Source organism: Monodon monoceros, unplaced genomic scaffold (genome assembly GCF_005190385.1).
Source record: "Monodon monoceros isolate NGI ecotype Baffin Bay Population unplaced genomic scaffold, NGI_Narwhal_1 Super_Scaffold_3, whole genome shotgun sequence".
In the NCBI taxonomy this organism is placed as follows: Eukaryota; Metazoa; Chordata; class Mammalia; order Artiodactyla; family Monodontidae; genus Monodon; species Monodon monoceros.
In genome coordinates this window covers 25,358,770-25,385,332 of record NW_021703780.1, presented here as the reverse complement: position 1 = coordinate 25,385,332, position 26,563 = coordinate 25,358,770, and the positions used below count along the sequence as shown (strand labels likewise).

Genomic DNA, 26,563 nt, shown 5'->3' with positions numbered 1-26,563 from the left:
CCCCTGCTTTACACAGTGAATTGTGTCCTGAATTCTACATGTAACTGCCTATCTGACATCTCCTCTTGAATGTTCAATGGATATCTGAAACTAAACGTGTTCAAAACCAAACCCCTAATTTTGTTTCCCACCCCCCCAAACCTGCTCCACTGCATTCTGCTCTGTATCAGATTGATAGCAGTTCCATTTTCTCGGTTGCTCAGGTCAGAATGTTGAGTCATCCTGATTCTCCTCTAATACTGACTTCTTTCCCAAAACCCAGCCCTGTGTCTCAGGTTGCCTCCTGCCACAGTAACTGTGCATGCTGAATTCAGGAAGTCTAAAATCCAGCTCACCGTCTGCTCTACAGAGTTATCTTCTCAGGTAAATCTGTGTAAGCCTGTGGCTCAGGTACAGACCATTTCGTACGTGAATTACTGATCATGTCCTCTTTCAGTTCTTTGCAACTGTTGTAAAATGTTACTTTAAAAGGATCTTTGTCTTTTGCTTTTACCATATGATTTTTCTCCTTTAAACATTCCATTACATTCATCCATCTCTTCTTTTTATTATGAGTTTTAAGGTCTTGACTCCATTATATTCATATTTCTCCTATGCAACTGCCCCTTCTCTTTTGCTTTTTATCTTGTTCTTCCACAGCAGACATTATACATTATCTCATCTTCCCATCCATTGAACCATAATTGTCTTCACTAAAGAGTCTCCTTGGTTTGTTCCTCTCACTCTAGTAGAGGTTTGGGTTAACACTCTTGCCTCCCTGAAACATCATTCTAATACGTTCTTGCCCTGAAAAGAAGTATTAAAAATAGAATTATAGACATTTAAAAATCCCAACGCATGTCAACATGAGCTTTTTTTTTTTTTGGCCACGCCGCACCGCTTGTAGGATCTTAGTGCACAGACCAGGGCTCGAACCGGCGTCCTTGTCAGTGAAAGCGCAGAGTCCTAACCACTGGACCACCAGGGAATTCCCAACATAAGCTTTTTATGTTATTTTTAAGTGTTTTTTCAAATGTACAGTAGATGTGTCATTTTGACTTTACACTGATGCTGATGCTTCCAGAGGACCTAGGATTTGCTTCATCTAGTTCATCTAGGATAGATGTTTCTGAGCACAATGAGGGTATTGACACGCCACCCAAGAGTCTATGGTGGATTGTTGATTTGAGAGTCATTCATATAAAGTCTCTAAGAATGAATATGTCATTAATGTGCATCTACAAGGGACTGCACTCCTAAAGAAATGGACTGGAGACTTCATTTTCATTTTGAAACCAAAAGTCATAGTCTCTTATTCTTTCTGGAAATTCTAAGAGGGATTTTTGACATTGAAGTAAAGCTAGTAGAGTTAAGATCTTTAAGCCGTCTTGTCAAGGAACGTGTTAATAAACAGTCTAACACGTAGTTTGAATATTTAGAGCAGAGGCCAGCAGGCTTTTTCTGTGAAGAGCCAAATAATAAATATTTTGGGCTTTGCAGCTGTCTTTGTCTGTTCGAGCTGCCATAATAAAATACAGACAGACAGGTGACTTAGACAATAGAAATTAATTTTCTCACAGTTCTGGAGGCTTCAAGTCCAAGATCAGGACTCTTGCTAATTTGGTTTCTGGTGAAGTCTCTCTTCCTGGCTTCCAGAGAGATGCCTTCTTGCTGTGTCCTCACGTGGCCGTTCCTCAGTGCCTGTGGGCTAAGAGAGGGGGGAGCTCTCTTCCTCTTCTTACAAAGCCACCGGTTCTGTCGGATTAGGGCCCCACCCTTAGGGCTCATTTAATCCGAATTACCTCCTAAAGACCCTATTTCCAAATACAGTCACGTTGGGGGTTAGGGTTCCAACATATGAGTATTGTGGGGGTGGGAGACAGTTCAGTCCGTAGCAGCAGCCCAGCTACTCAGCTCTGCCCTCGTAATGGGAAAGCAACCATTAGCAATTACGTGTTAATTATTTCGTATAATTTCCATGTGTTTTGAAATTTTATTCTTCTTTTGATTTTTCAACAATTTAAATATGAAAACATTCTTAGCTTGCGGGTTATACAGAAACAGGTGGCAGGGGTAGGTTTGTCCCATGATCGTAGGAAATTTTATTCTTCTTTTGATTTTTCAACAATTTAAATATGAAAACATTCTTAGCTTGCAGGTTATACAGAAACAGGTGGCAGGGGTAGGTTTGTCCCATGATCGTAGTTTGGCAACCCTTGACTTAGAAGATGGGAGTGATGAGTATTCGAACCTCCCTGAGTGGTTCTCGGCACAGGAAGGTACTTGGTATTTTTGGATGAGACACTAATACACCATTTTTCCCTCCTTTTTGTATTACAGGTGCTGAAATTTGATGCCTATTTCCAAGAAGATGTTCCTCTGTCAACTGAGGAACATTACAGGATCCGCCAAGTGAACATTTACTACTATCTGGAAGATGACAGCATGTCTGTCATAGAGCCTGTTGTGGAAAACTCCGGGATCCCTCAAGGCAAGTTAATCAAACGGCAGCGCCTAGCCAAGAATGACCGGGGAGACCATTACCATTGGAAAGACCTAAACCGAGGAATAAACATCACAATTTATGGCAGAACTTTCCGCATTGTTGACTGTGACAAGTTCACACAGGTATAGTATATGTTTTTGGAAGCTGTGGTGCTTAGGCATTATTCTAATCTACAGAAGGATACATGTCACTTGTTAGGGTAAGAGGAGGGCACTGATCATCTGTCCTGAGTGGATTATCGTGTAGGTTAATTTGGCATTTGTCTATGTCCTACGTGCCATCACTATGTAGTGACATCATTTTTTTCAAAATGATATTGCTACATATCCATTCAAATAAAGTTAAATTCCCTTCACAGCTGAATCATTTGATAAGAAATCAGTTCACTTGCCAGTTCAGATAGAGAATAGGGGAGCTAGTTCCCTTGATGGGGTAGAAATATGGAAGAGGCACTGGGCAATTTAGCTGAAGTTTGGGTTTACAAAAATAACACTACCACTATTAGCAGATATGAGCCTAAAATTTTTTGTACAATTCGTATTTTTTCCGTAACTCATACTTGCTTTGTTCTAGGGAAACTTGCTATCTAAAGAATTCCTGGAATAAAAGCATTTGTAAAGGAAAACACTTTTTTATAGTGAGAAAAATCCTCCATTTCTCTATTTCGTAAATATGGATTTTTTGATAACTTATACTTAATTGTAGAGAGAGAGAGAGAGGAAGAAGCGAGCGAGAGAGAGCACTTTCTTTAGCACAAAGTGTAGGTATTAGTAAATAAATTCCAAATTGGTTTCACTTAAAAAAAATTTTAGTAGCAAAAATATAGTTCCTGAATTTTTTATGCCTTTAATCCCATGTGACCTAATGCCAAATGTGGTTAATTTTTACCATGCACTGAGCTCCTGTGAGTTCACTCATTTATTTTTTTCATTTAGTAATTTATTTAGCAAATGGTTACTGAGTGCCTGCTGTGTGCCAGGCACTGTTCTAGGTGCCAGGTATAAGTATTTGCCCTTGTGGAGGTTATTACATTCTGGTTGGAGGAGACAAATAATAAGCAAACAAATGTATAATATGTCAGATGCTGCTAAGAGCTATGGAAGGAACTAAAGAGAGTAAAGGAGATGGGAGTTGGAGGGGGCACGATATGTAAAGGCTGGGCAGGGAAGGCCTCACTGATGAGATGATGCAGGGACAGGACCTCAGGGCAGTGAGGAAAGGAGCCATGGTATCCTTGGCTTGTCGCCCCAGAGCTGCCGAGAAAACCGTGTAGAAGGTGGAGGTGCCAGACCATCTCTGAGATACTGTCCCCTTCAAATGTGTTCTGATCTCTCATTTTTTAGGTTTTGAAGTTCTTTTTATCATAGGCAGTTCCAGAATTGTGCTGACAGTGAAAAATTATGAAATGTATAAATTTAAGGTATTACAATTGTTTTTACAATTGTGTCTTTACAGACAGTTTGAACATTTGCAAGTTGATCACTGAGCCATTGATCTAAGCCAGTTACAGTCAGTTCTCATTATTAGTGGTAGTTATGTTCAGTGCAGTCGCCACAAACACTGAGTTAGCAAATACTGAACCATTGCTCCTAAGAGAAATACAGAGTTAGGTTTCTACAAGCCTCTGGTCAAAATGTTACCTTGTTCTGTGTGCTCTTTCTGTTTACAGACGCCATATTTAAAATATATTGTTGATTCATTAACATTGAGGTCATGGCCAAAGCACTGTAAGTCATGCCTGAATGAAGCTTAGCTGACACTTGTATTTTTTCCTTAAGATACATCACAGCTGCCTTTTTTTCTGTGGTAAAATATACATAACCTGAAATTTAGCACTTTAACCATTTTTAGATGTACAGTTCAGTGGCACTGAGTACATATCACAGTCTTCTTGTACTGAGAACAGAAAACAGCACTGCTCTTTGGGGGCTACTTCAGACAGCAAAATCACCAACAGAAAACACTTAAGTGAGAAAAAGTGGCTCCAAATAGACCATGAAAAGGACACGTTTTCACCAGGAAAGCTGAAAACAAGAAGGCAGAACTTCACGTTGTTCAGCCTCAGCTGGCAACTCAGAATTTTCACTGCTCCGTGCACAGCTGCAAAGGACCACAAAAGCGCCACAAGGGTTGATTACAAATAAGTTTTAGCAAGAGGACAAATTTGTAAATGCAGAAATTTGTGAATAATGGGGATCAGCTGTATTTTAATTACTAACGATAGACAAGAGCTGAGTATTTCAGGCGCTGATGATTAGATTGCATTATGTTTTCAATAATCGATGTTAGGTTACAAGTTGGCTTCTATAACAGTTTGAGATTTGTTCACATCTTATCTAATTTGATGGTTTTCACTACAGCTGGACCTATGAGTGGATAAGGAGGAGACTGGCTTTATAGTGTGATTTGGACAAGGAACCACCTCCATTCACACATATCATCACCATCCCTTCTCACCCCCTCCTCATGGCTCCACATAAATGGTCCTATAGACAGAATGAACTGCACATGTTAAAAAATAGAGCTCCAGAACTCAGCTAGAATTTATTATTTTCACTAAAGTATTACTGCTGTTGTCACAGATGTGAATCCTACTCCACAGATACAGGTGCACAAGAAATGTTATTTTGTTTTTTAAAAGTAACTTAAGACCTAATTGAGCCCCAGTCAAACTGGCCTGGTGTTTCTGTTCACCCTCAGCTTTGCCAAAGATTCTAAGCCCTAAGGATAGCAAGTAAGCAGCAGCACTTGCAGACCCAAAGGGGTTATCTATGCAGGGTCCCTAGGTTGTCCAGTGACCAAGGGCATCTCCCTGAAGCTTGGTGCTGAGTAAGAGACTGGACTCTGAGCACCTGTGCTGACTGGCTGCACCTGTTCTCCAAGCGTCCCTGCAGAGACCTGGGGAGTCTTGCTCTTCTAAGGCCCACCAACCTGTGTCTGTTTTCCAATCTCGGGGAATCTCCCCCTTTCTGTCTTCTTGCCCTCAAAGACATTCCCTTCTCTCCCCTCCTCCTGGGACACCTTAGAATAATCACTTCAAGGAGTTTAGGCTTTTTCTAAGAGGCAGGAAGAACAGTCAACTTCAGGAAGCGTCTACATTCCTCCCGAAATCCCTAAAGTAAGGTTAACAAAGGGCCTGGTTATCAGTTGTAAGCAACAAAAAGGAGTAAAACACCCATTAAATTTCTCAGTCAATAATCCTGCTACACTAGTAGACCATCTCAAGGGAGGGGAGAATTTTATTGTCATCTGCAGTTCAGTACTTTTAGTAGATGTTGAGATCATAATATTTTAATACTGAAAGGATATTGGGGGGACTTCCCTGGTGGCACAGTGGTTAGGAATCTGCCTGCCAACTCAGGGGACACAGGTTCGAGCCCTGGTCCGGGAAGATCCCACATGCTACGGAGCATCTAAGCCTGTGTGCCCCAGCTACTGAGCCTGTGCTCTAGAGCCCATGAGCCACAACTACTGAGCCCGCCTGTCCCTGCCGCAACTACTGAAGCCCGCACACCACAATGAAGAGTAACCCCTGCTCGTCACAACTAGAGAAAGCCCATATGCAGCAATGAAGACCCAACACAGCCAAAAACTAATAATAATAAATAATTTTTTTAAAAAAAGAAAGATATTGGAGACTGCCTAATAAAACTTTAAATACTAAGATTATAAGCTAGTTAGCAGAGCTGATGCTAGAACGCATGTATTTTGGCCCTGAGTTCTGTATATTTTCTATTGAATTGTCCAAAAGCAAACCACACAATTCCCAAAAGAAACCCAGATTTCAGATTAATTTCCAGTTCCACAATGTAAACAGATCCCAGGAAATTGTTCTTTTCTGGTCAACAAAAAAGATAGTTTATTGTGCTTTTAAGAAGAATTGTCAAGTTGTATTAAAATATATAGTGACTTAAAATATTTTATTTACTCATAATTAGCAAAATAAAATTCAGTGATCACATCAAGTTCAGATGCTTTCTTTAACTTTTTTAGTGAGATTTGAGCACTTGATTCATCTTTCCTATTTGGCTGAAATATTTTTTGGTCTAAAATAATTAGTGGGTATGCTTTCTTTTCTTTTTTTGCGGGAAGTACTTAATCATATATTTGTTTTAAATGAGATGGAAAGCTGGGGATTTGATTTCAGCTTAACTTTGCCATTGTGCAGCTTGCCCCCAAACCTGATATGAATTACGTATTGTTCAAACTATGGTTAGGTTCCCGATGTACGTATGTAAGCAATCCTAGTACTCCCTCTGTTCCTGGGCACCTACTTAAATCTAATTGATCTGAATTCATATTTGAAGCCAGTTACCTTACCATCATGTCTTCCATTTATACTTAAGGTAATTATCAATTATTATCTGCATTATAGAACTGGGTCAATCAAAGGCTTAGTACTGCTAAGACATGTTCAAGCTGCAAACTAATGGTTAAGGTGGGCAGTAGCTTAGAAATTCTTATTATACTTATTTTTACAGCATCACTTAATATTTACTTTGAGAAGCTTCAAGAAAGATAATCGTTATTAATTTCGAATTATGTAGGTATTTTTGGAAAGTCAAGGAATTGAACTAAATCCACCAGAGAAGATGGCTCTCGATCCTTACACTGAACTCCGGAAACAGCCTCTTCGTAAGTATGTGACCCCAACAGACTTTGATCAACTCAAGCAGTTTCTCACCTTTGACAAACAAGTAAGTGACCCGGTAGGTTTACTTGTTTCCAAATGCAGCACTGCTTATTAGCAAGTTATTTTGGTAGATGTGTATTTTGAAACATTACATCTGTAATTTAACTGGTCAGATACAGTGCTATCTTTCTGGGGTTAGAGGTACAGGAATGCCTAAATTTCAAATCAGAGGTTCAAAGATGATTGTGGAGTTAAGTCTTGTGAGCTCCACCAAACTTTTAAATCTTAAAGCAATTGCTGAGCAACATCTGCTCCCTGCTTTTTACTTCTAACCACCTACTTCTTTTCTCAAATATGAATTAATGTCAAAGAATCCTTTGGGAAACCTTAAATGAATTATTGGGATATTTCAAAGCTATTGCATATATGTAGGTTTCTAGTGTTAAACTAGTAATTTCACAGCATTCCCATTGCAGATGCTTCCTTGTTCAATTTTATATTGATGTGTGAGTACAGAATGTTCTGGGTATTTTCCAGCTCTGTTCCAACCTTCCTATCTTCCCCTTGTGGACTGGTGTTATTTGAGTCTTCTCCTTTACTGTATTAAAGGGAAAGAGAAAACAGATCACCCTCAGTGTTTCTTTGCTGCTTTTTTCTCTCAGACATCCAATTCCTTTTAGTTCAGAAAATTTTACCTAGCACTAGCAAGGTCTTTTAAGAACATTCTTTATATCAGTCATACGTCTGTCATTATTTTGTATTTAAAGGTTGTATTGTTGATACTGTTACTAGAAAGAACAGTTGAAAGAGCTAAAAAAAGACTGATTAATAAATGAAAATTCTTTCCATACTAATTATATACAAACCATTCACATGTACCTTTATTAATACGCATAAAGCACTGAACAAAGGGCCCACTGCTCTTTTAATTCAGCTTCTCTTTCACTGACTAATATTTTGGATCAAAATTAATCATTCTTTCTCAGCACAAGCTTATAAGACTATTATTTAATACTTTCCAGCTGTTGACATCTGGCATATGATTTCAGATGTTTTTGTATCTTTGGTGAATACTTTGTTTTTAACCATCTGAGATTATGTCATAGTCTTTCTGGTTAATCTTTTCATCATTGTCTGATACAGAAATGCCAAAGTAGCTAAGTTAAACTCTCCACCTGTAGAATTTTTACTTAAGTCACTGCTTTGGGTTCCTCAAAGGTTCTTCGATTCTATGCGATCTGGGATGATACAGACAGCATGTTTGGTGAATGTCGGACCTACATTATTCATTACTATCTTATGGATGATACAGTGGAAATTCGAGAGGTCCACGAACGGAATGATGGACGAGATCCCTTCCCACTCCTCATGAGCCGCCAGCGCATGCCCAAGGTTTTGGTGGAGAATGCAAGTATGTGTGATTCAGTTTATCCTCTGTTAATTGGGACCTTTCCTGGATCTCAAAGGAGTTAATCAGTGTTGTCATTCCCTTTACACTTGGGAGGTGCTTGCTGTGTTCTTTAGGTACTCAAAAAGCGGCTTTCCCATAACTTCCCTCCTTTACTGGCCTCTCGATCCAAGCTTGTATCTGAAATGGTCTGGCAGAGATGACTGATACCAAGATCAAGGGAACAAAACCAAAACAGCAGTGGAAGATTTATTTAAAGTGTGGAAGAGCAAGGCTTCTGAGCCGAAGCAATTTCATGTCAGATTTTTAGTGCATTTCTAAAACAAGCTTGTTTTCATTCAGAGATAACAGCCTACCATTTCCTTATGTGCTTTTCAGACTTTGCTTCTCACCTCAACCACTTCCTAATCAGGAAGTTTCTATGTGGGATAACTTCAGATGGGAAAAGGCATGTCTGTGGTTCATAATGGTGGATCCCCATTGTATCAACCCTTGGTCTTTCTTTGCTGATATAAAATAACCTTATCAATGGGAGTGTGAGAATGCAAACAAAATGCAGCTGAGACAGGCTGTCTGTCACTAGTTCTCTGGAATAAGTAGACTTGCTTTAGTTATTGACTTAATAGTTTAAGAATTTTCTCTTACAAAAGTGTCAGCTTGGTCACATGTAATGACCAATGTTTGGATGGCTGACAGAACTCTGTAATAAATACTTTGGGGTTTTTTTGTTTTGTTTTTTAACTCTATTTTTTGGAACTAAGAGATAAGAAATTCCAGGTATTGAGCAAGAGATTTGTCTTAGAGGTTATAAACAAATTGGCTGTCTGAAAGCTAAATCCAGCCTACTCACATGTATTGCTTGGTCTGCACAGTGTTTTTTAAAAATGCAGTTATTTGGGGGCAAGGAGGTGGAGATTTCCATTACTGGGAGAGTGGATAATCAGAATGTGGTGAAGGTATATCCTGATAAATATGTAATAGAAGCAAAATGTACAAGAAAGCAAATGGATGCATCTTAAATGCATAGTGCTGTGTAGAAAAAAAGTTAAAAGGAGATGTATAATGCAATACCATTTACATGAAGTAAAATGCACACAAAACAGTGCAAATATTCAGATAATCAGAAAGCTGCTCATTAGCATGGTTGCATGTGAGGCAGAGGAGAATGAGATTGGGGAAAAGGATAAAAGGGAGTAAAAATTGTCATTTTTAAATTAAGAGACTTAACATTAAGCACCTCTTTTTTTGAGAAATGAGAATAATTGCTAACACAGTTTACATTCTCAAATAGCGATAACTGGATCCATGCCCTAGTTCAACTTAGTCCAGCTGCTGCCTGCCGTGTTTCTTCTACTTAGCTCCCATAGAACCCTCTTAGAGTTCTGTGACACTGGGACTAATATACTAATTTTGGCCTTCCAGAATGCTTAAATGAGCCTGCAGTGCCTGCCATCTGGAGCTAACAAACGTCAGAGTTATGATTAAGAAGAAGAATGGGGATGTATTCAGGGTGGCATGAAAAAAGTGTCAGTAAATCTCTTGAACTCTCAGGTTCCATGTTTGTGTCTGCCTTATCATTGTGGCCTATGTTTACACTTTTCAATATGTAACCATCCTCATCTATAACTTCCCAAATTTTAACAATTTTCAGCAGGGGTAGATGGAAAGGCAGCCTGGTGACCTATGTAGGGTCATTTGAAAAGGTAGGACACATATCTTTTTGTGAAAGTTATTGTTAGTCTTGCAGACAGAAAAGGCTAAGCTTCCATCAGCTAAATAATTCCTTTAACTGGAACCACGGTGTTAAAGTGTCTGACTGACTCCCAGAGGCATTAATCCAATGGATAATTTTTATTGAATTCAGTTAAACAAGGGTTAAATATCTGCTGTGGGAACTATGTCATGTGCTAAGTGCCGTGCTATGGAGGATAAGATGAAAATGTAACTCCTAGACCTAGAATCCCTGTCCTTCAGTCACTTCTAGCGGCTGGGGAGACAAGTAATATAAATACCCAAAGCTCTTAAACAGTAACACAAGTGCTCCAGATTATCTGATTGCTAACTAGTTATGTCATGTAGACAAAGCTCAGAAGAAGAGGTGTGAGCTAGAAAGACTAAAGGCTTTGCGGGAGAGCTGGGTGTGGACCTAAACAATGGACCCTTACTGGGAAAAATCTAATGTATAGAAAGGAAATGATTCCAGAAGTAAGATCTGAGATAAAAGAAGTGGTAAAGAAAATGGTAAAATGTAGGTAAATCTAAATAAACATTGACTATGCAAACTAAAGGAACAATGTTAAATTTGAGGGGCTTAAAACATATCAAAGTAAAATTAAAGTATATTACAGTAATGATATTGGAGCAGTGATAGGATTAAAAAGCAACAAATTTTGAAAAATGTTTGGGTATTTTTATGGATTATTTATTTTTATTGAAATAAAATTAACTTACAATACTATATTAGTTTCAGGTGTACAACACAGTGATCTGATACTTTTATACATTACAAAATGATCACCAGGATAATTTAGTTATCATCTGTCACCACACAAAGTTTTTACAGTATTATTATTATTATTGTTATTTTCAGTGTTCCCCTGACAACTCTAATGCATAGCCAGGCTTTTTTTTTTTTTAACATTTATTTATTTATTTGGTTGAGGCTGGGTCTTAGTTGTGGCACGTGTGCTCCTTAGTGGTGGCTGGCGGGCTTCTTATTTGTGGATTGCAGGCTCCTTAGTTGCCGCTCACTGGCTGCTTAGTTGTGGCATGTGGGCTCTTTAGTTGCGGCTTGCCGGCTCCTTGGTTGTGGCGTGCATGTGGGATCTAGTTCCCTGACCAGAGATCAAACCCGGGCCCCCTGCATTTGGAGCATGGCATCTTAACCACTGCGCCACCAGGGAAGTCCCTACAGTATTATTGACTATATTCCCTATGCTGTACATTACACCGCCATGACTTATTTATTTTACAGCTAAAGTTTGTACCTCTTAGTTTCCCTCATCAATTACACTCATCATCTTACCCCACTCCCCTCTGAGAACCACCAGTTAGTTCTCTGTATCTATGAGTCTGTTTCTGTTTTGTTATGTTTATTCTTTTGTTTTACTTTTTTAGATTCCACATACAAGTGAAATGCAGTATTTGTCTTTGTCTGACTTATTTCACTTAGCATAATACCCTTTAGGTCCATGTTGTCAAAAATAGCAAGATTTCATTCTTTTTTATCGTTGAGTAATATTGTGTGTGTGTGTATGTATGTATACAGCACTTTCTCATTATCCATTCATCTATCCATGGACATTTAGATTGCTTCCATATCTTGGCTATTGTAAATAATGCTGTAGTGAACAGAGGGGTGCATAAATCTTTTTGAATTAGTGTTTTTTTTTTTTCCCAGAAAAATACCCAGAAGTGGAATTGGTGGATCTCATGATAATTCTGTTTTTAATTTTTTGAGGAATCTCCATAGTGTTTTCCATAGTAGCTGCACTAATTTCACATTCCCACCAACAGTGCACAAGGGTTCCCTTTCCTCCACATCCTCGCCAACATTTGTTATTTGTTGTCATCTTGATAATAGCCATTCTGAGAGGTGTGATGTGGTATCTCATTGTGGGTTTGATTTGTGTTTCTCTGGTGATTAGTGATGTTGAGCATCTTTTCATATGCCTGTTGGCCATCTGTATGCCTTCCTTGGAAAAATGTCTATTCAGGTCCTCAGACCATTTTTTTAATCAGGCGGGTTTTTTGTTTGATGTTGAGTTGTATGAGTTCTTTCTATATTTTGGATATTAAACCTCTTATCAGATTTATTATTTGCAAATAGCTTCTCCCATTCAGTAGGTTGCCTTTTTGTTTGGTTCCTTGTTTCCTTCATTGTGCAAAAGCTTTTTAGTTTGTTGTAGTCCCATTGGTTTATTTTTGCTTTTGTATCCCTTGCCTGAGGAGACATATCCAAAAAAAAATGTTTCTAAGACTGATGTCAAAGAATGTACTGCTTATGTATTCTAATAGGAGTTTTATGGTTTCAATTCTTACATGTAAATTTTAATTCTATTTTGAGTTAATTTTTGTATATGGTGTGAGTAAGTAGTCCAGTTTGATTCTTTTAACGTGTGGCTGTCCAGTTTTCTCCACACCACTTATTGAATAGTCTGTCTTTTCCCCATTGTGTATGCTTGCCTGATTTGTCATAGAGTAATTGACCATATAAGTGTGGGTTTATTTCTGGGCTCTTTGTTCTGTTCCATTGATCTATGTGATCTATGTGCCAGTACCATACTCTTTTGATTATTGTAGGATTGTAGTATAGTTTGAAATTAGTGAGCATGGTACCTCCAGTTTTGTTTTTCTTTCTCAAGATTGTTTTGGCTATTCAGAGCCTTATGTGTTTCCATACAAATTTTAGAATTATTTGTTCTAGTTCTGTGGAAAATGCCATTGGTATTTTGATAGGGACTGCATTGAATCTGCAGACTAGGTAATATGTTTATTTTAACAATATTAATTCTTCTAATCCATGAGCACAGTGTATCTTTCCATTTGTTTGTGCTGTCTTCAGTTTCTCTCATCAGAGTCTTAACAGTTTTCTGAGTAAAAGTATTTTACCTCCTTGGTTATTATTTCTAGGTATTTTATTCTTTTTGATGCAGTTGTACATGGATTTGTTTTCTCTTTCTGTTAGTTCTTTGTTAGCATATAGAATTGCAACAGATTTCTGTATATTTTGTATCTTATGGCTTTACTGAATTCATTTATTAGTTCTAAGTTTTATTGTGGCACCTTTAGGATTTTATATATATAGTATCATATCATCTGCAAACGGTAGCAGTTTTACTTTTTCCTTTCCAACTTGGATTCCTTTTATTTCTTTTTCTTGTCTGATTGCTATGGCTAGGACTTCCAATACTATGGTGAATAAAATTGGAGTGAGTGGTCTTCTTCTCTTGTTTCTAGTCTTCGACAAAATGCTTTAAGTTTTTTACTGTTGAGTGTGAAGTTAGCTGTGGGCTTGTCATGTATGGCCTTTATTAAGTTGAGGAAAGTTCCCTCTCTGCCCACTTTGTTGAGAGCTTTTATCATACATGGATGCTGAATTTCACCAAAAGCTTTTTTTGCACCTATTGAGATGATCATATGATTTTTATTCTGCAGTTTGTTAATCACATTGATTGATTTGTGGGTTTTGAACCATCCTTGCACCCCTGGGATAAATCCTACTTGATCGTATTGTATTATGCTTTTAACATAGTGCTGTATCCTGTTTGCTAATGTTTTTTGAGGGTTTTTGAATCTATGTTCATCAGTGATATTGGCCTACAATTTTCTTTTCTTGTGGTGCCTTTGTCTGGTTTTGGTATCAAGGTGATGCTGGCCTCATGGAGTGAGTTCAGAAGCATTTCTCCTCCTTCAATTTTTTGGAATACTTTAGAAGGTTAGGTGTTAACTCTTCTTTAAATGTTTAATAGAATTCACCTGTGAAGCCCTCTGGTCCTAGACTTTTGTTTCTTGGGGTTATTTGATTACTGATTCAATTTCATTACTAATAATCAGTCTATTTATATTTTCTATATCTTCCTGATTCAGTCTTAGGAGATGTGTGTTTTTAGGAATTTATCCATTTATTCTAGGTCGTCCATTTTGCTGACGTGTAATTGTTCATACTAATCTCTTATGATTCTTTGTATTCCTATGGTGTCAGTTGTAACTTCTCTTTCATTTTTGATTTTATTTATTTGGATCCTTTCTCATTTTTTAGTTGATGAATCTGGCTAAAGTTTTATAATTTTGTTTATCTTTTCAAAGAAACACCTCTTAGTTTCATTGATCTTTTCTGTTGTTTTTTTTAGTCTCTATTTCATTTATTTCCTCTCTGATCTTTATTATTTATTTCCTTCTACTCACTTTGGATTCTGCTTATTCTTCTTTTTCTACTTCCTTTAGGTGTAAGGTTAGATTGAGATTTTTTATTTCCTGAGGTAGGCTTATATTGCTATACACTTTCCTCTTAGAACTGCTTTTGCTGTGTCCCATAGCATTTTGTATCATTGTGTTTCCGTTTTCATTTGTCTCCAGGTATTTTTTATTTCCTCTTTGATTCCTGCAGTGACCAACTGGTTGTTTCATACTATATTGTTTAGCCTCCACACATTTGGGTTTCTTACAGTGCTTTTTCTTTATTTTATTGAAGTATAGTTGATTTACAATGTTGTGTTAATTTCTATACAGCAAAGTGGTTCAGTTATACGTATATATACGTATATGCACACACACACACACACACACATTCTTTTTATATTCTTTTCCATTATGGTTTATCACAGGATGTTGAATATTGTTCCCTGTGCTATACAGTAGAAACTTGTTGTTTATCCGTTCTATGTATCGTAGTTTACATCTGCTAACCCCAAACTCAGAATCCATCCCTCCCACACCCCGCCCCTGGCAACCACAAGTCTGTTCTCTGTCTGTGAGTCTGTTTCTGTTTTGTAGATAGGTTCATTTGTGTCATATTTTAGATTCCACATATAAGTGATATCATATGATATTTGTCTTTCTCCTTCTGACTTAGCTAGTAAGGTAATCTCAAGGTCTACAGTTTTTTTTTTTTCCTTGTAGTTGATTTCTAGTCTCATGGTGTTGTGGTTAGAGAAGATGCTTCATATGATTTCAGTCTTCTTAAATTTACTGAGACTTGTTTTGTGGCCTAGCATGTGATCTGTCCTGGAGTATGTTCCATGTGCACTTGAAAAGAATGTATTCTGCTGCTTTCTTTCTGTATATTTCTATTAAGTTCATCTGGTCTAATGTCATTTAAGGCCAGTGTTTCCTTTTTGATTTTCTGTCTGGGTGATCTGTCCATTGATGTAACTGGAGTGTTAAAGTCCCCTTCTATTATTGTGTTACCATCAGTTTCTCCTTTTGTTTGTTAATATTTGCCTTATGTACTTAGGTGCTTCTATGTTGGCTGTATATATATTTACAATTATTACATCTTTTTGGATTGATCCCTTTATCATTATGTAATGCCCTTTCTTGTCTCTTTTTACAGGCTTTGTTTTAAAAGTCTACTTGGTGTGATATAAATATTGGTACCCCAGCTTTCTTTTCATTTTCATTTGCATGGAATACCCTTTCTCATCCTCTCACTTTCAGTCTGTCTGTCTTAGGTCTGAAGTGAGTCCCTTGTAAGCAGCATGTAGATGGATCTTGTTTTTTTATTCATTCAGCCCCTCCATGTCTTTTGATTGGAGCATTTAGTCCACTTACATTTAAAGTAATAATTATTGGGGAATTCTCTGGCAGTCCAGTGGCTGGGACTCTGTGTTTTCACTGTCAAGGGCATGGCTTTGTTCCCTGGTTAGGGAACTGAGATCCTACAAGCCGCATGGCGTGGCCAAAAAAAAGAAAATAATGCCACAGAGTCATGAGCTGTGTCCTCCACTGCCCATCACTTCCTGGGGTGACTCAGAGAGCTCTAGTAGGGTTGGGCACTAGACACTGGGAGAAGGAACCCTTGGTCTATAGGGCATTTAAGATGCGTGAATGGGAAGCAGCCAACCCTTTTCTTTTGGCAAATCAAGGGCTGGAGCGTTAGGTTTTCTGAATGCTGTAGCAGAACCTTAGCCTCCTTCCTTATTTTCTTAGCAGTTATCAGTTAGGATAGTACCAACCCCCCTCTCATGCCCCCTGTCATCAGAGTTCTGGGGCCAAGCTTTGTGGTTCCAGTACAAAGTGTGGCACCTTACTAGAACTGACTGATGATCTTATGGTTTCCATGGAGGCCAAGTTGCAGGGAATCAGTCTTAAACAATCAACACCTAGTTTTCATAAGAGAGTGTGACAAGTTAGATTTATTCCAAAAATGGAAGGTTGATTCTACGTTTGAAAAATCTGTTGATTTCCCAGATGAACGGATTACCGGAACCATTGTGCTGACTGTCCCTGCCTCTTGGCACAGGACTAGATCAGACTGCCCTCGTAGCAGTGACCACAATTGAAATGAAACCATGTTTTGTGTGTTTAGAGTCTGTGGCCCCGAATAGAATGTTTTCTCCATCAAGGCAGGAATTTTATCCATAATGTTAATTGTTATAATCTCTGTATTCAGCAGTGTACCTGGTACACGGTATATGTGGTCACTAATAATTTGTTAGATGAACGGATAAATGGGTGGGTGGTTGAAGTAAGTGACTTGGACCCCCCACCATAGATCCAATACTCTGTCTTTATAGAAGGACATTTATTCTTTTCTCTTGTAATGATTCCTTCTAAGCGTTAATTCTACTAAGACTGGTGACCTCTAGGGATAGTTCAAGCCGAATATGGGAGAGAGACTTTACAGAAACAATCTGGGTTATTATTTATGTGTCCTGTTCGCAGATGGAAATACTCAGCCCTGTGTTCTGCAGGGAGTGTGGAGGAGTCCCTGACCCTCGGTCAGAGCTGAAGCCTGCACTCCCTCTGGTTCTCAGGAATGCCTGGCTGCTGTGTGTCAGTCTTTCTTCCCATCCTCATTCCTTTTCTTTCCTCTCCCTGCTGTCTTTTGTTAGAGAACTTCCCTCGGTGTGTGCTGGAAATCTCAGACAAGGAGGTGTTGGAATGGTATACTGCCAAAGACTTCATTGTTGGGAAGCCACTCACTATACTTGGGAGAACTTTCTTCATTTATGATTGTGATCCATTTACTCGGCAGTATTACAAAGAAAAATTTGGAATCTCCGATTTACCACGCATTGATGTGAGCAAGAAGGAACCACCTCCTGTGAAACAGGTAACAGGACACTGGTTCTGAGGTTAGAGAGAGAGTTCATCTTCTGATGCATTAATAGAAATTTAAGGAAAAGGATAAAAAAGGCTCTTATGTGAATACCCAATAAAAAAAATGGACAAAGCATGTGAAATAGAGCAGTTTACAAAAGAAGAACTACAAATGGCTAATGAACATATGGAAAGACCCTCAATTGATAATCAAACAAAGAGAAATGAAAATAATGAGGTTTAGGATCTGTTTGATTTAAAAAGACTCACAGTATCCAGTGTTTGCCCTGGTGTGATGCAGTAGGCATTTCGTGTACTGTTAATAGGCGAGCAATGAGAAAAACTTTTCTGAAGGGCAGTTTGTCTCATTTAAACTTTTTCAAAATAAAATATCACATATCTCTTGACCCAGAAAATCTGGTTTGGGGATTTAAATAGATATATGTGAGGATGTGTAGTGTAGCATTACTTATAATAAAGTGTAAGGACATTGGCAGAATAAATTACAGTATATCCATCCATATAATTAGAGGACTATAAGACTTGTTAAAAAAAGAGGGAGTCTGTGCATATTAACATGAGAAAATGTCCATAACATTTTTAAGGGATTGTGAATACATGACATGGCACTATTTTTGTAGATTACTGTATACAACATCTGCTTATATTACTGAGGAAAAGACCCGGAGGAATGTTTCCCTGGGCTATTAACAGTGGTTAGTTCACTGTGGGAAGGGGAGGGAGGGAGGGAAGTGGGAGATGACCAGGGAGCTTTCTTTCTATACTGTGTGGTTGTAATTTCGCTTTTTTTTTTGGCCATGCCACATGGCTAATGGGATCTTAGTTCCCTGACCAGGACTTGAACCCATGTCCCCTGCAGTGGAAGCGTGGAGTCCTAACCACTGGACCACCAGGGAGTTCCCCCAATTTCAGTTTTTATACCAAGCCTTGTGTTACTTTAATAATTTTAAAACTTTTTGATTAAAAAAAAGACATCTTTTAAAATTCCAGACCCCTAAGGCATTTCATTTTTTCTTGCCTATTTATCAAACCCTTTTACTTAAAAAGTGATTGGGAGGGCTTCCCTGGTGGCGCAATGGTTGAGAGTCCGCCTGCCGGTGCAGGGGACATGGGTTCGTGCCCCGGTCCGGGAAGATCCCACGTGCCGCGGAGCAGCTGGGCCCATGAGCCATGGCCGCTGAGCCTGTGCGTCTGGAGCCTGTGCTCCGCAACGGGAGAGGCCACAACAGTGAGAGGCCCGCGTACCAAAAAAAAAAAAAAAAAGTGACTGGGAGCAAAACAAAAACTGATTCACTGAAGATGTTGGAAGACAGTGTTCTTTAATTGCAACATCGCTGTCCTTAAAATCACGCAGAACCCCAAAATTCAGTTCTGTGCACCTCAAAGTCCACTCTGAGAGTAAGTTCATGGTGTCTTTAATGCACCAAAATAATAATTTAATAAACTTGAACCTTCAGAGTGGCTCAGCCACATATTTTAGAGTTTGAAATGACAATTGCATGTTTTCAGAATTACACATTACACAGCAGATTCAACAAGCATCTAAAGTATTAAGGCCACAGTGTTGTAGACCGAAACACTGGTGCTTGTTGTACATATTTGGGGCAGGAACAACTCAAACAACCTCTTTGTTGCCCATGTATAAAATAGTGTATTAGCACCTGCGGCCCATCTTTATTTTGCCAGCGTGTGTATAAAATAATGTCCGTGGGCTTTTTTCTTTTTGAAAGACACTACTGGAATGATGGAATGATTGAATTCCTCCAGCCTGGGCCCCTGCCTTCCCCGCATCTGCTGCCCATGCTGCTTGCACTTAGCCTCCAATTCTGCTGAATTACAGGTGGTTCTGCATCCTGTTTTATTCCCCTGGACTTTCGCTAATGCTCTTTCTCCTGCTTGAACCACTTCTCCATCATTTCTCTACACGGCTTTTTCTTAACTCTCACAACTCAGTGTAGGCTTTCTCTCTTCCAAGAAGGCTTCTCTGAAGTCCCAGGCAGGGCTCGCCCCCCATCGTCTGTGTTCCTGGGATACTCTGTGCCTCCCTCCACTAGCACTTATTGTATTAAAACATCTGTTTATGAATTTTTCTGTGAGACTAAGTTCCTTGACAGCAGGACCACTGTTCATCTTTGTGCTCCTAGCACCTAACACAGTGCCTGGCAAATAGGAGGTATGTGGTGTATTTCCTGGATAGACTGAAGAAGACTGCCTAGGTAGTATGTATTTGTTCCCCTCAAAGGCAAGTGATATCTTAGGCAAGGCTTTTAGAAGCAACATCTTATAAAAACAATTACAAAGAAGGATTTGGATTTTGGTGCTAGGCGTTCCTGGGGCAATAAAACTTCCAGAAGGGAGTGTGGGTGATGATAGTGCCTCTTGCTGTCAGTTTTGCCTCTGATAGAACTCCTTACCCATGAATGTGCTCATGGATTAAGAATTATAATAAAACCCATGTCCCTATGCCCCAGTTTTGGGGGCAGCATTTGATGCAGTCTACAGGAAAAATACCATGTGAACAGATCTAGATTTTGATCAACCAAACTACTCCACCACTTGAGTTTATAGATAAGTATTGTGTGAGATTGCAGTCCAGGCATCACAATGAAAAGTACAAGGGTAATCCTGTTAAATGTCAAACATTCTCATAAGGAGGAGTCTCACCTAACCAGGAAGTAGGATGGGGAGGGCTTGTAGCACACTGGTGCACTTTTCCTAGTGGACGGCTTTGATCTGTGTTTTGAGCTGATAAAAGCTTTGAGTCCTAGAATAGCCCTGCTCTCCATCCTCATTACTATCACCTTTCCACTCCCCAAACTTGTCTTCTAAAGAAAGAAAGGGAGGGAAGACTTGGATAGAGAGCAGAGAGAACTGGAGAACCACTATAGATTTTGGTTTGTTTGTTTTGCCCTGTCTCAGTCACTCTGTATAATACAATGACTTCTCCATCCTTACATATGGCACATTAATTATAGTGTTTGGTCAGTTTATTTTCTCTATAATAAATAATTCTGCTACAAATAAATCCTCTCTGCCTCTCCATGAAAGTCTTTGTTGGAAATGAGTAGGAAAGCTCCACTTACCAAGCAGCAAATACCTTTTAGCTCTCCTCAATCATTACCTCTCAGTCATCTAAACTCTACACAATGTAGTTGGAACACAGAGATGAGAGCCGTAGCAGGTTCTAGAGGGACCAAGCCAGAGTCAAGCTGATGGGCAGGGACAGAAGTGGATATGCAGTGCATATATGTAATTTGAGAATCTCGATACCCAGGTCAGGTTGATCTGCCAGATCAGGAGTAAGTCCACATGGATCCAGAAACCAGATGTGCTGGATCCATCTGGAGACAGGCTAGTAGGGAGGAGGAAGAAGCCAGGACCAGGAGAGCTCATCTGCCGTGGAGCTGGCCTCTGAAGGCAGCATCTGAAGGATGAGGGACTCTAAGACTTTGTGTGTGCGTGCATTATTAAGAAAGCCTGGGCAGAAGCTCTGGAAGGTGGGTCATACGAATAGGAGTGTCTAGGCGTGATAATGTCCAGTCAGAGGAATGGTTCTAGCTTAGAACAGGACCCAGGCGGTAGCTTGGAGCATGAAGAGCATGGTGCCAGGACCACAGGCACAGGGGCTGATATTTAGAGAAGGTCTTTTTCCAAGCAGAGGAAATGAGATGCAACTTGGGAAAACTAGGTAGAAGCCTGTTAAAACAAAAGGAATTTGAGAGGAAGGTGCTCAGAAACTTACCTCCCTATTTTAAAACTCCTTAACCTCCCCCCACACCCCCCAACCAGGCTGCTCTCACTGTGTATTGATACTAGACTCCACCACTGTGCATTTCCGCCCACCTCCAGAGTAAGTCAGCTTAGCATGCAGTGCCTCACCCCAAGTCCTTCTGTCCATTGGCAACCGTGTATATTCACTGAGTAGTGGTTTTGCATTTGGAGCAAATTAAGTCATCGTCCATCTACTGGATCCATTAGTCGTATTCCAGCCATGAAGATCACATTAACTACAGCCCAGGAAGTGGGTGAAGGATCAGTGTTCTAAGCACCCCACCTTGGACGAACATAGCAGAGTCCGTGGTTTCTGAGGGAGTCCCCTGTTGCAGATGGAGCAGGGCTCATATAGACTAACTTGTTAAAAGTCCCTGAATACAGTATATTAAAAGATTTGGGGAGGGTATCTACAAGTAACAGCATGGTACAAGCTAGTTTGCTGAGAAAGCATAGCAGAAAGGAGTCAGAGAAAAAGAACTCAGCTGCAGTCCACCTAGCATTGATGAGAGGGAGGAAAATAACCTCTGAACTAAAGTTTTGTGGGTTTTTTAGATACATGATTTTTTATTATTTTTAAAAATTTATTTATTTTTATTTTTGGCTGTGTTGGGTCTTCGTTTCTGTGCGAGGGCTTTCTCTAGTTGCAGCGAGTGGGGGCCACTCTTCATAGCGGTGCGCGGGCCTCTCACTGTCGTGGCCTCTCTTGTTGCAGAGCACAGGCTCCAGACGCGCAGGCTTAGTAGTTGTGGCTCACGGGCCTAGTTGCTCTGCGGCATGTGGGATCTTCCCCAGACCAGGGCTTGAACCCATGTCCCCTGCATTGGCAGGCAGATTCTCAACCACTGCGCCACCAGGGAAGCCCTCTACTTAAGTTTTTAGACAAACAAATCTTAGCATCCTATAGTGGTGCTTTCAGCCCTTCATGGAACCTAAATGAAAAACATAGGTTCATCCTAAATTTTCACACTCACCAAATAACCTTTGCATCTGGAATTTAGTTCCATGAGTTTGCTCCTTCACTAGGAAAGGGGAATCGTGTGTGGACAGGGGGGTGTGAGTTCTCAGTGAAGTATGGCTATCATTCTCTTAGGCAAAAATGAAGAAATAAAAATAGGGACTTCCCTGGTGGCGCAGTGGTTAAGAATCCGCCTGCCAATGCAGGGGACACGTGTTCGAGCTCTGGTCCGGGAAGATCCCACATGCCTCGGAGCAACTAAGCCCGTGCGCCACAACTACTGAGCCCAAGCCACAATTACTGAAGCCCACATGCCCAGAGCCCATGCTCCGCAATAAAGAGAAGCCACTGCAATGAGAAGTCTGTGCACCGCAACGAAGAGTAGCCCCCGCTCACTGCAACTAGAGAAGGCCCGCACGCAGCAACGAAGACCCAATGCAGCCGAAAATCAATAAATAAAATTAAAACTTTTTAAAAAAAGAAATTAAAATATTAGAAATACGGAGGTAACTCGGAAGTAAGTAGCATGAACCAAGTCCAGACACCCCCACCTTACCCCTACCTCCGACACACACACGTGCCCACTTTGGGTGAATTGAGAAAACAGTTTCCAGATCTGCCAGGCTGAGACCCACACCCCAGACGAAGTCACAGACAGACCCATGGGCTTCACCGTGATGGAGGGCCACAGGGGCCAGGATTGGGGCTGGGAGCAGGGCCAGGCTCTGCTTTGGCAGTAAGGGGTCAGTGGACATCAGTGATAGATTAAATCCAGCCCTGAGGGTTACTTTGTAGCATCATCAGTCACTTGTGTGAGCAGTGATCATGGTGTAAAATCTATAAAGAGGAATGGAGTATGTTATTTTTTTCTGATTACATTTGTATATGTAGAAATTGCTTTTAAATAAATGTTTTCTAGATTTTAAAAAGAAACTTACAGTTACCTTTAATTTTTAGAACAAGGAGCATCTGCTTTATTTCTTCCTGTGTTTCTTCAGGAATTACCTCCCTATAACGGTTATGGACTAGTTGAAGACTCTGCTCAGAATTGCTTTGCGCTCATTCCAAAAGCTCCAAAAAAAGATGTTATTAAAATGCTGATGAATGAGAACAAGGTGCTTCGTTATTTGGCTGCACTGGTGAGGACAATTTTTGTTTTTTAATTTATTTTATTTACTTTATTTTTGGCTGCACTGGGTCTTCGCCCATGCACGTGGGCCCTCTCTAGTTGTGACCAGGGGCCACTCTTCGTTGTGGTGCACAGGCCTCTGCTGTGGAGCACAGGTTCTAGGTGCACGGGCTTCAGCAGTTGTGGCACACGGGCTCAGTAGTTGTGGCTCGCCAGCTCCGGAGCGCAGGCTCAGTACCTGCAGTGCATGGGTCCAGCCGCTCCGCAGCATGCGGGATCCTCCCGGACCAGGGCCGGAACCCGCGTCCCCCTCACCGGCAGGCAGACTCCCCACCACTGCACCACCAGGGAAGCCCCAAGGACAACTTTTATATCCTAAGATTCTGTTCTGTCTCAGTACTGTGCACAGTTGTCCTTTTTGTCTGTAAGCTCTAGAGTAACAGCTGTCAGAGTTATGTGTTTATTTAAACAACCATTGGTTCCAACCTTCAGGCAGGTTGGATAGTATTAAGTATGGTGCCCCTGAACCAAGACCTAGCTCAAGTCCTATCTGCCCTCACAGTCTTTCTTAAATCATTAATCTCTCTATCCCTCAAATTTTGACAGGCATTTTGGCCTTTTTTATTAAGCAATTATGAAAGCTTGACTTACATTCAAATTATCTATTTGTGTGCCTTTCCAGTGAACTGTGATTTTCTTGAGGGTAGGGACCATGTCTTACTAATTTTTATCATTGGTGATATCTAGCTTGATGTATTTTATATTCATTAAATGTAACAAATGGAATCATACTAATTTAATAGATGTGAACTTTGAGAGGTCATATGGCTAGTGGCTAAGAGGTTTGGAAACAGACATAAATTCAAATCCTGAGTGTTCCACTCACTGGCTGAATTACCTGAAGCAAATTACTGATAAGAATTCAAAGGATAATGTCTTTAAAAATAAGAAAAAAAGCAGAAATAGAAATATAACCACTTTATTTAGAAATATAGACATAAATAGGAGAAATTGAAATAAGTTACTCTGGGAATAGAAATGTATTTGAAAAAATAAAAATTAAATGAGAACATAGTTGACTAATGTATTTTTTAAATATTGAAAAAGCTTTGAAACAAGGGAGTTCTAGCAAATTCTAGGTCAACTAGAACACTCCATACGTTAAGAATTCTGATTAATGAAGGTTTTGCATTGTTGCTAAGTTCTTTGAGTTACTGTTAAAGTTCAAGAGGTTTGTTGAATTATGACATAGTAACTATGAACTCCTTGAGGGCAGGGGTCATGTCTCTTTAGACTTTGTAGGCACTCAGTAACTGTTGGATGAATGGGTAAATGAATTTATTTACACATACACTGTCTGTGAGTCAGGCAATATAATATACTCATTTTATGTTTCAAAACATAAGAATCAGAGAGGCTAATTGATGTGTCCCAGGTCTTAACTGCTTAGACAGAGACAGGACTAGGACTCAACCTAACGAAAAATATAATTCGCAAAGGTACATGCACCCCAATGTTCATAGCAGCACTGTTTATAATAGGCAAGACATGGAAGCAGCCTAAATGTCCACTGACAGATGAATGGATAAAGAAGTTGTGGCATATATATGTATGTATGTATGTATATACACACACACAGACACACATACGTACATACAATGGACTATTACTCAGCCATAAAAAGGAATGAAATAATGTCATTTGCAGCAACATGATGGACCTGGAGATTATCATACAGTAGAATTTCAATGAACAAATGGAGAAGAGAAGAGTGCAATAGAAAATTACCATTAAGCACACACCTCAGCAGTACTTGTTGCTGACAAGGTCCATCAACGGATGCTAAAATTAGTGGGAAAACCTTTGAGGAGAAACAAGATTTTCATGGTTTCAAAGTATCTCCCTCAAGATATTTACTAACTGCAAAGGGAAAGATGGTAACTTTACAGGGGAGAAACCCACCAGGTATCTTCTTAACCAAGTGATCAAGTTCAACATCACCAATAAAAAGATGTTTTGTTATCATGAACTCCTTGATATGCACAGAGAAGGACGTGTTTTTTTTCCCCCCCTGTGGTATTTTTGCCAAAGATGCAAAAGTGAGATGCATGAGGGACAGTCAACAAAATAATTGACCAGTACTTATGTCAGGGTCATGAAAGACAAGAGCAGACTGAGGAACTGTCACAAATTGGATGAGATTAAAGAGAAATAACAACTAATGCAGTATAGGATCCTGAAACAGAGAAAGAACATAAGTGGAAAACAGGTGAAATTTGAATAAGGACAGTAGTTTATTTAAAGCATTATACCATCATTTTCTGGGTTTGATAACTGTGCTAGGATTATGTTATGATTATGATAACTGTGCTATGATATTACTGTTAGGTGAGGCTTGGTGATGGGCTTACGAGAATTCTCAACTATGCAACTTTTCTGTAAGTCTGATAAACTTAGTTCAAAATAAAATGGCAAAAACAATTAAAAACAAATTTTTAAATACTCCTTCCTGCCAGGGTGAGCTGTTGCTCCCAACCCCCTTGTACACCCGTGCCTGTAGTCCTGCTTAGAACTTTATTTTATTCTAAGTGTGATGGGAATCCTCTGGAGGTTTGAGAGGAGAGGAATGATGTGATTTTATTTTTATTTGTTTAAAAAAATTTTTTTATTATAAGGGTGTTCAACAAAAAAAGTTTGGAGACTGTCAGTTAGGGAATGGTATGAGGAAATTATTTTACTAAGAGGAAATCCAATGACTTTCTCTACTAAATGAGAAATTATGACACAGATAATTCCATGGTCTGAATGAGAAGGTGTGTGCTGAAATTGTGATGTGAGAGGATTTTAGTCAAGAATAAGCATGTCTGTATTTAGGCTTGTTCAGTCTGGAATTTGTTTCTCGGTGATTTGATCTAGGAAAAGTCTTATCAACAACGTAGTTTCTCAGAATCACTTCAACTCTATGACATATTACTCCTTCCTCCCTTCTTAAATTTTCTTTTTTAAATTATGTATAAAAATGGATTTGTTTAAAGGCATAAGCTTTGCATAATCACTTTAGTGTCCTCGAAGTTGAACATAATGTCAGCCACGAGGTTTCAGACTGGCAGCCTGTGGACAGAATGTAGCCCATATGTTTTCTTTGGCCTGCCTGGTGCTTTTAAAGAGTTGAAGTCAACATTTTAAAGTCAGGGTTTTTATATAGTAATCCAGATTTCTGTTTTCTCATGAAAAATTGGATCTAGCAACATTGGGCCTATATTCATTCCCACATGGCAACAGTCAAGTGGAGGTGAGTTGGGGCAGCCTCCCTTAGATGAGGTATGTCCTTTCCCGGCCCCCGGAGCCCCACCCCATACTGTTCATTTATATTATACTTCATATGTTAGGCTTAT

General features: G+C 39.5%; 1 protein-coding gene across 1 annotated transcript in view; it reads left to right on the top strand.

The window, feature by feature from the left end:
- EFHC1 (EF-hand domain containing 1) overlaps positions 1 to 26,563 on the top strand; it is a 60,311-nt gene that overhangs the window by 14,158 nt on the left and 19,590 nt on the right. Inside the window, exons 3-7 of the mRNA XM_029243062.1 lie at positions 2,320 to 2,607; positions 7,033 to 7,182; positions 8,337 to 8,529; positions 17,082 to 17,302; positions 23,038 to 23,178. Coding sequence (XP_029098895.1) covers positions 2,320 to 2,607; positions 7,033 to 7,182; positions 8,337 to 8,529; positions 17,082 to 17,302; positions 23,038 to 23,178 — 993 coding nt within the window. The remainder of the gene's footprint in view (positions 1 to 2,319; positions 2,608 to 7,032; positions 7,183 to 8,336; positions 8,530 to 17,081; positions 17,303 to 23,037; positions 23,179 to 26,563) is intronic.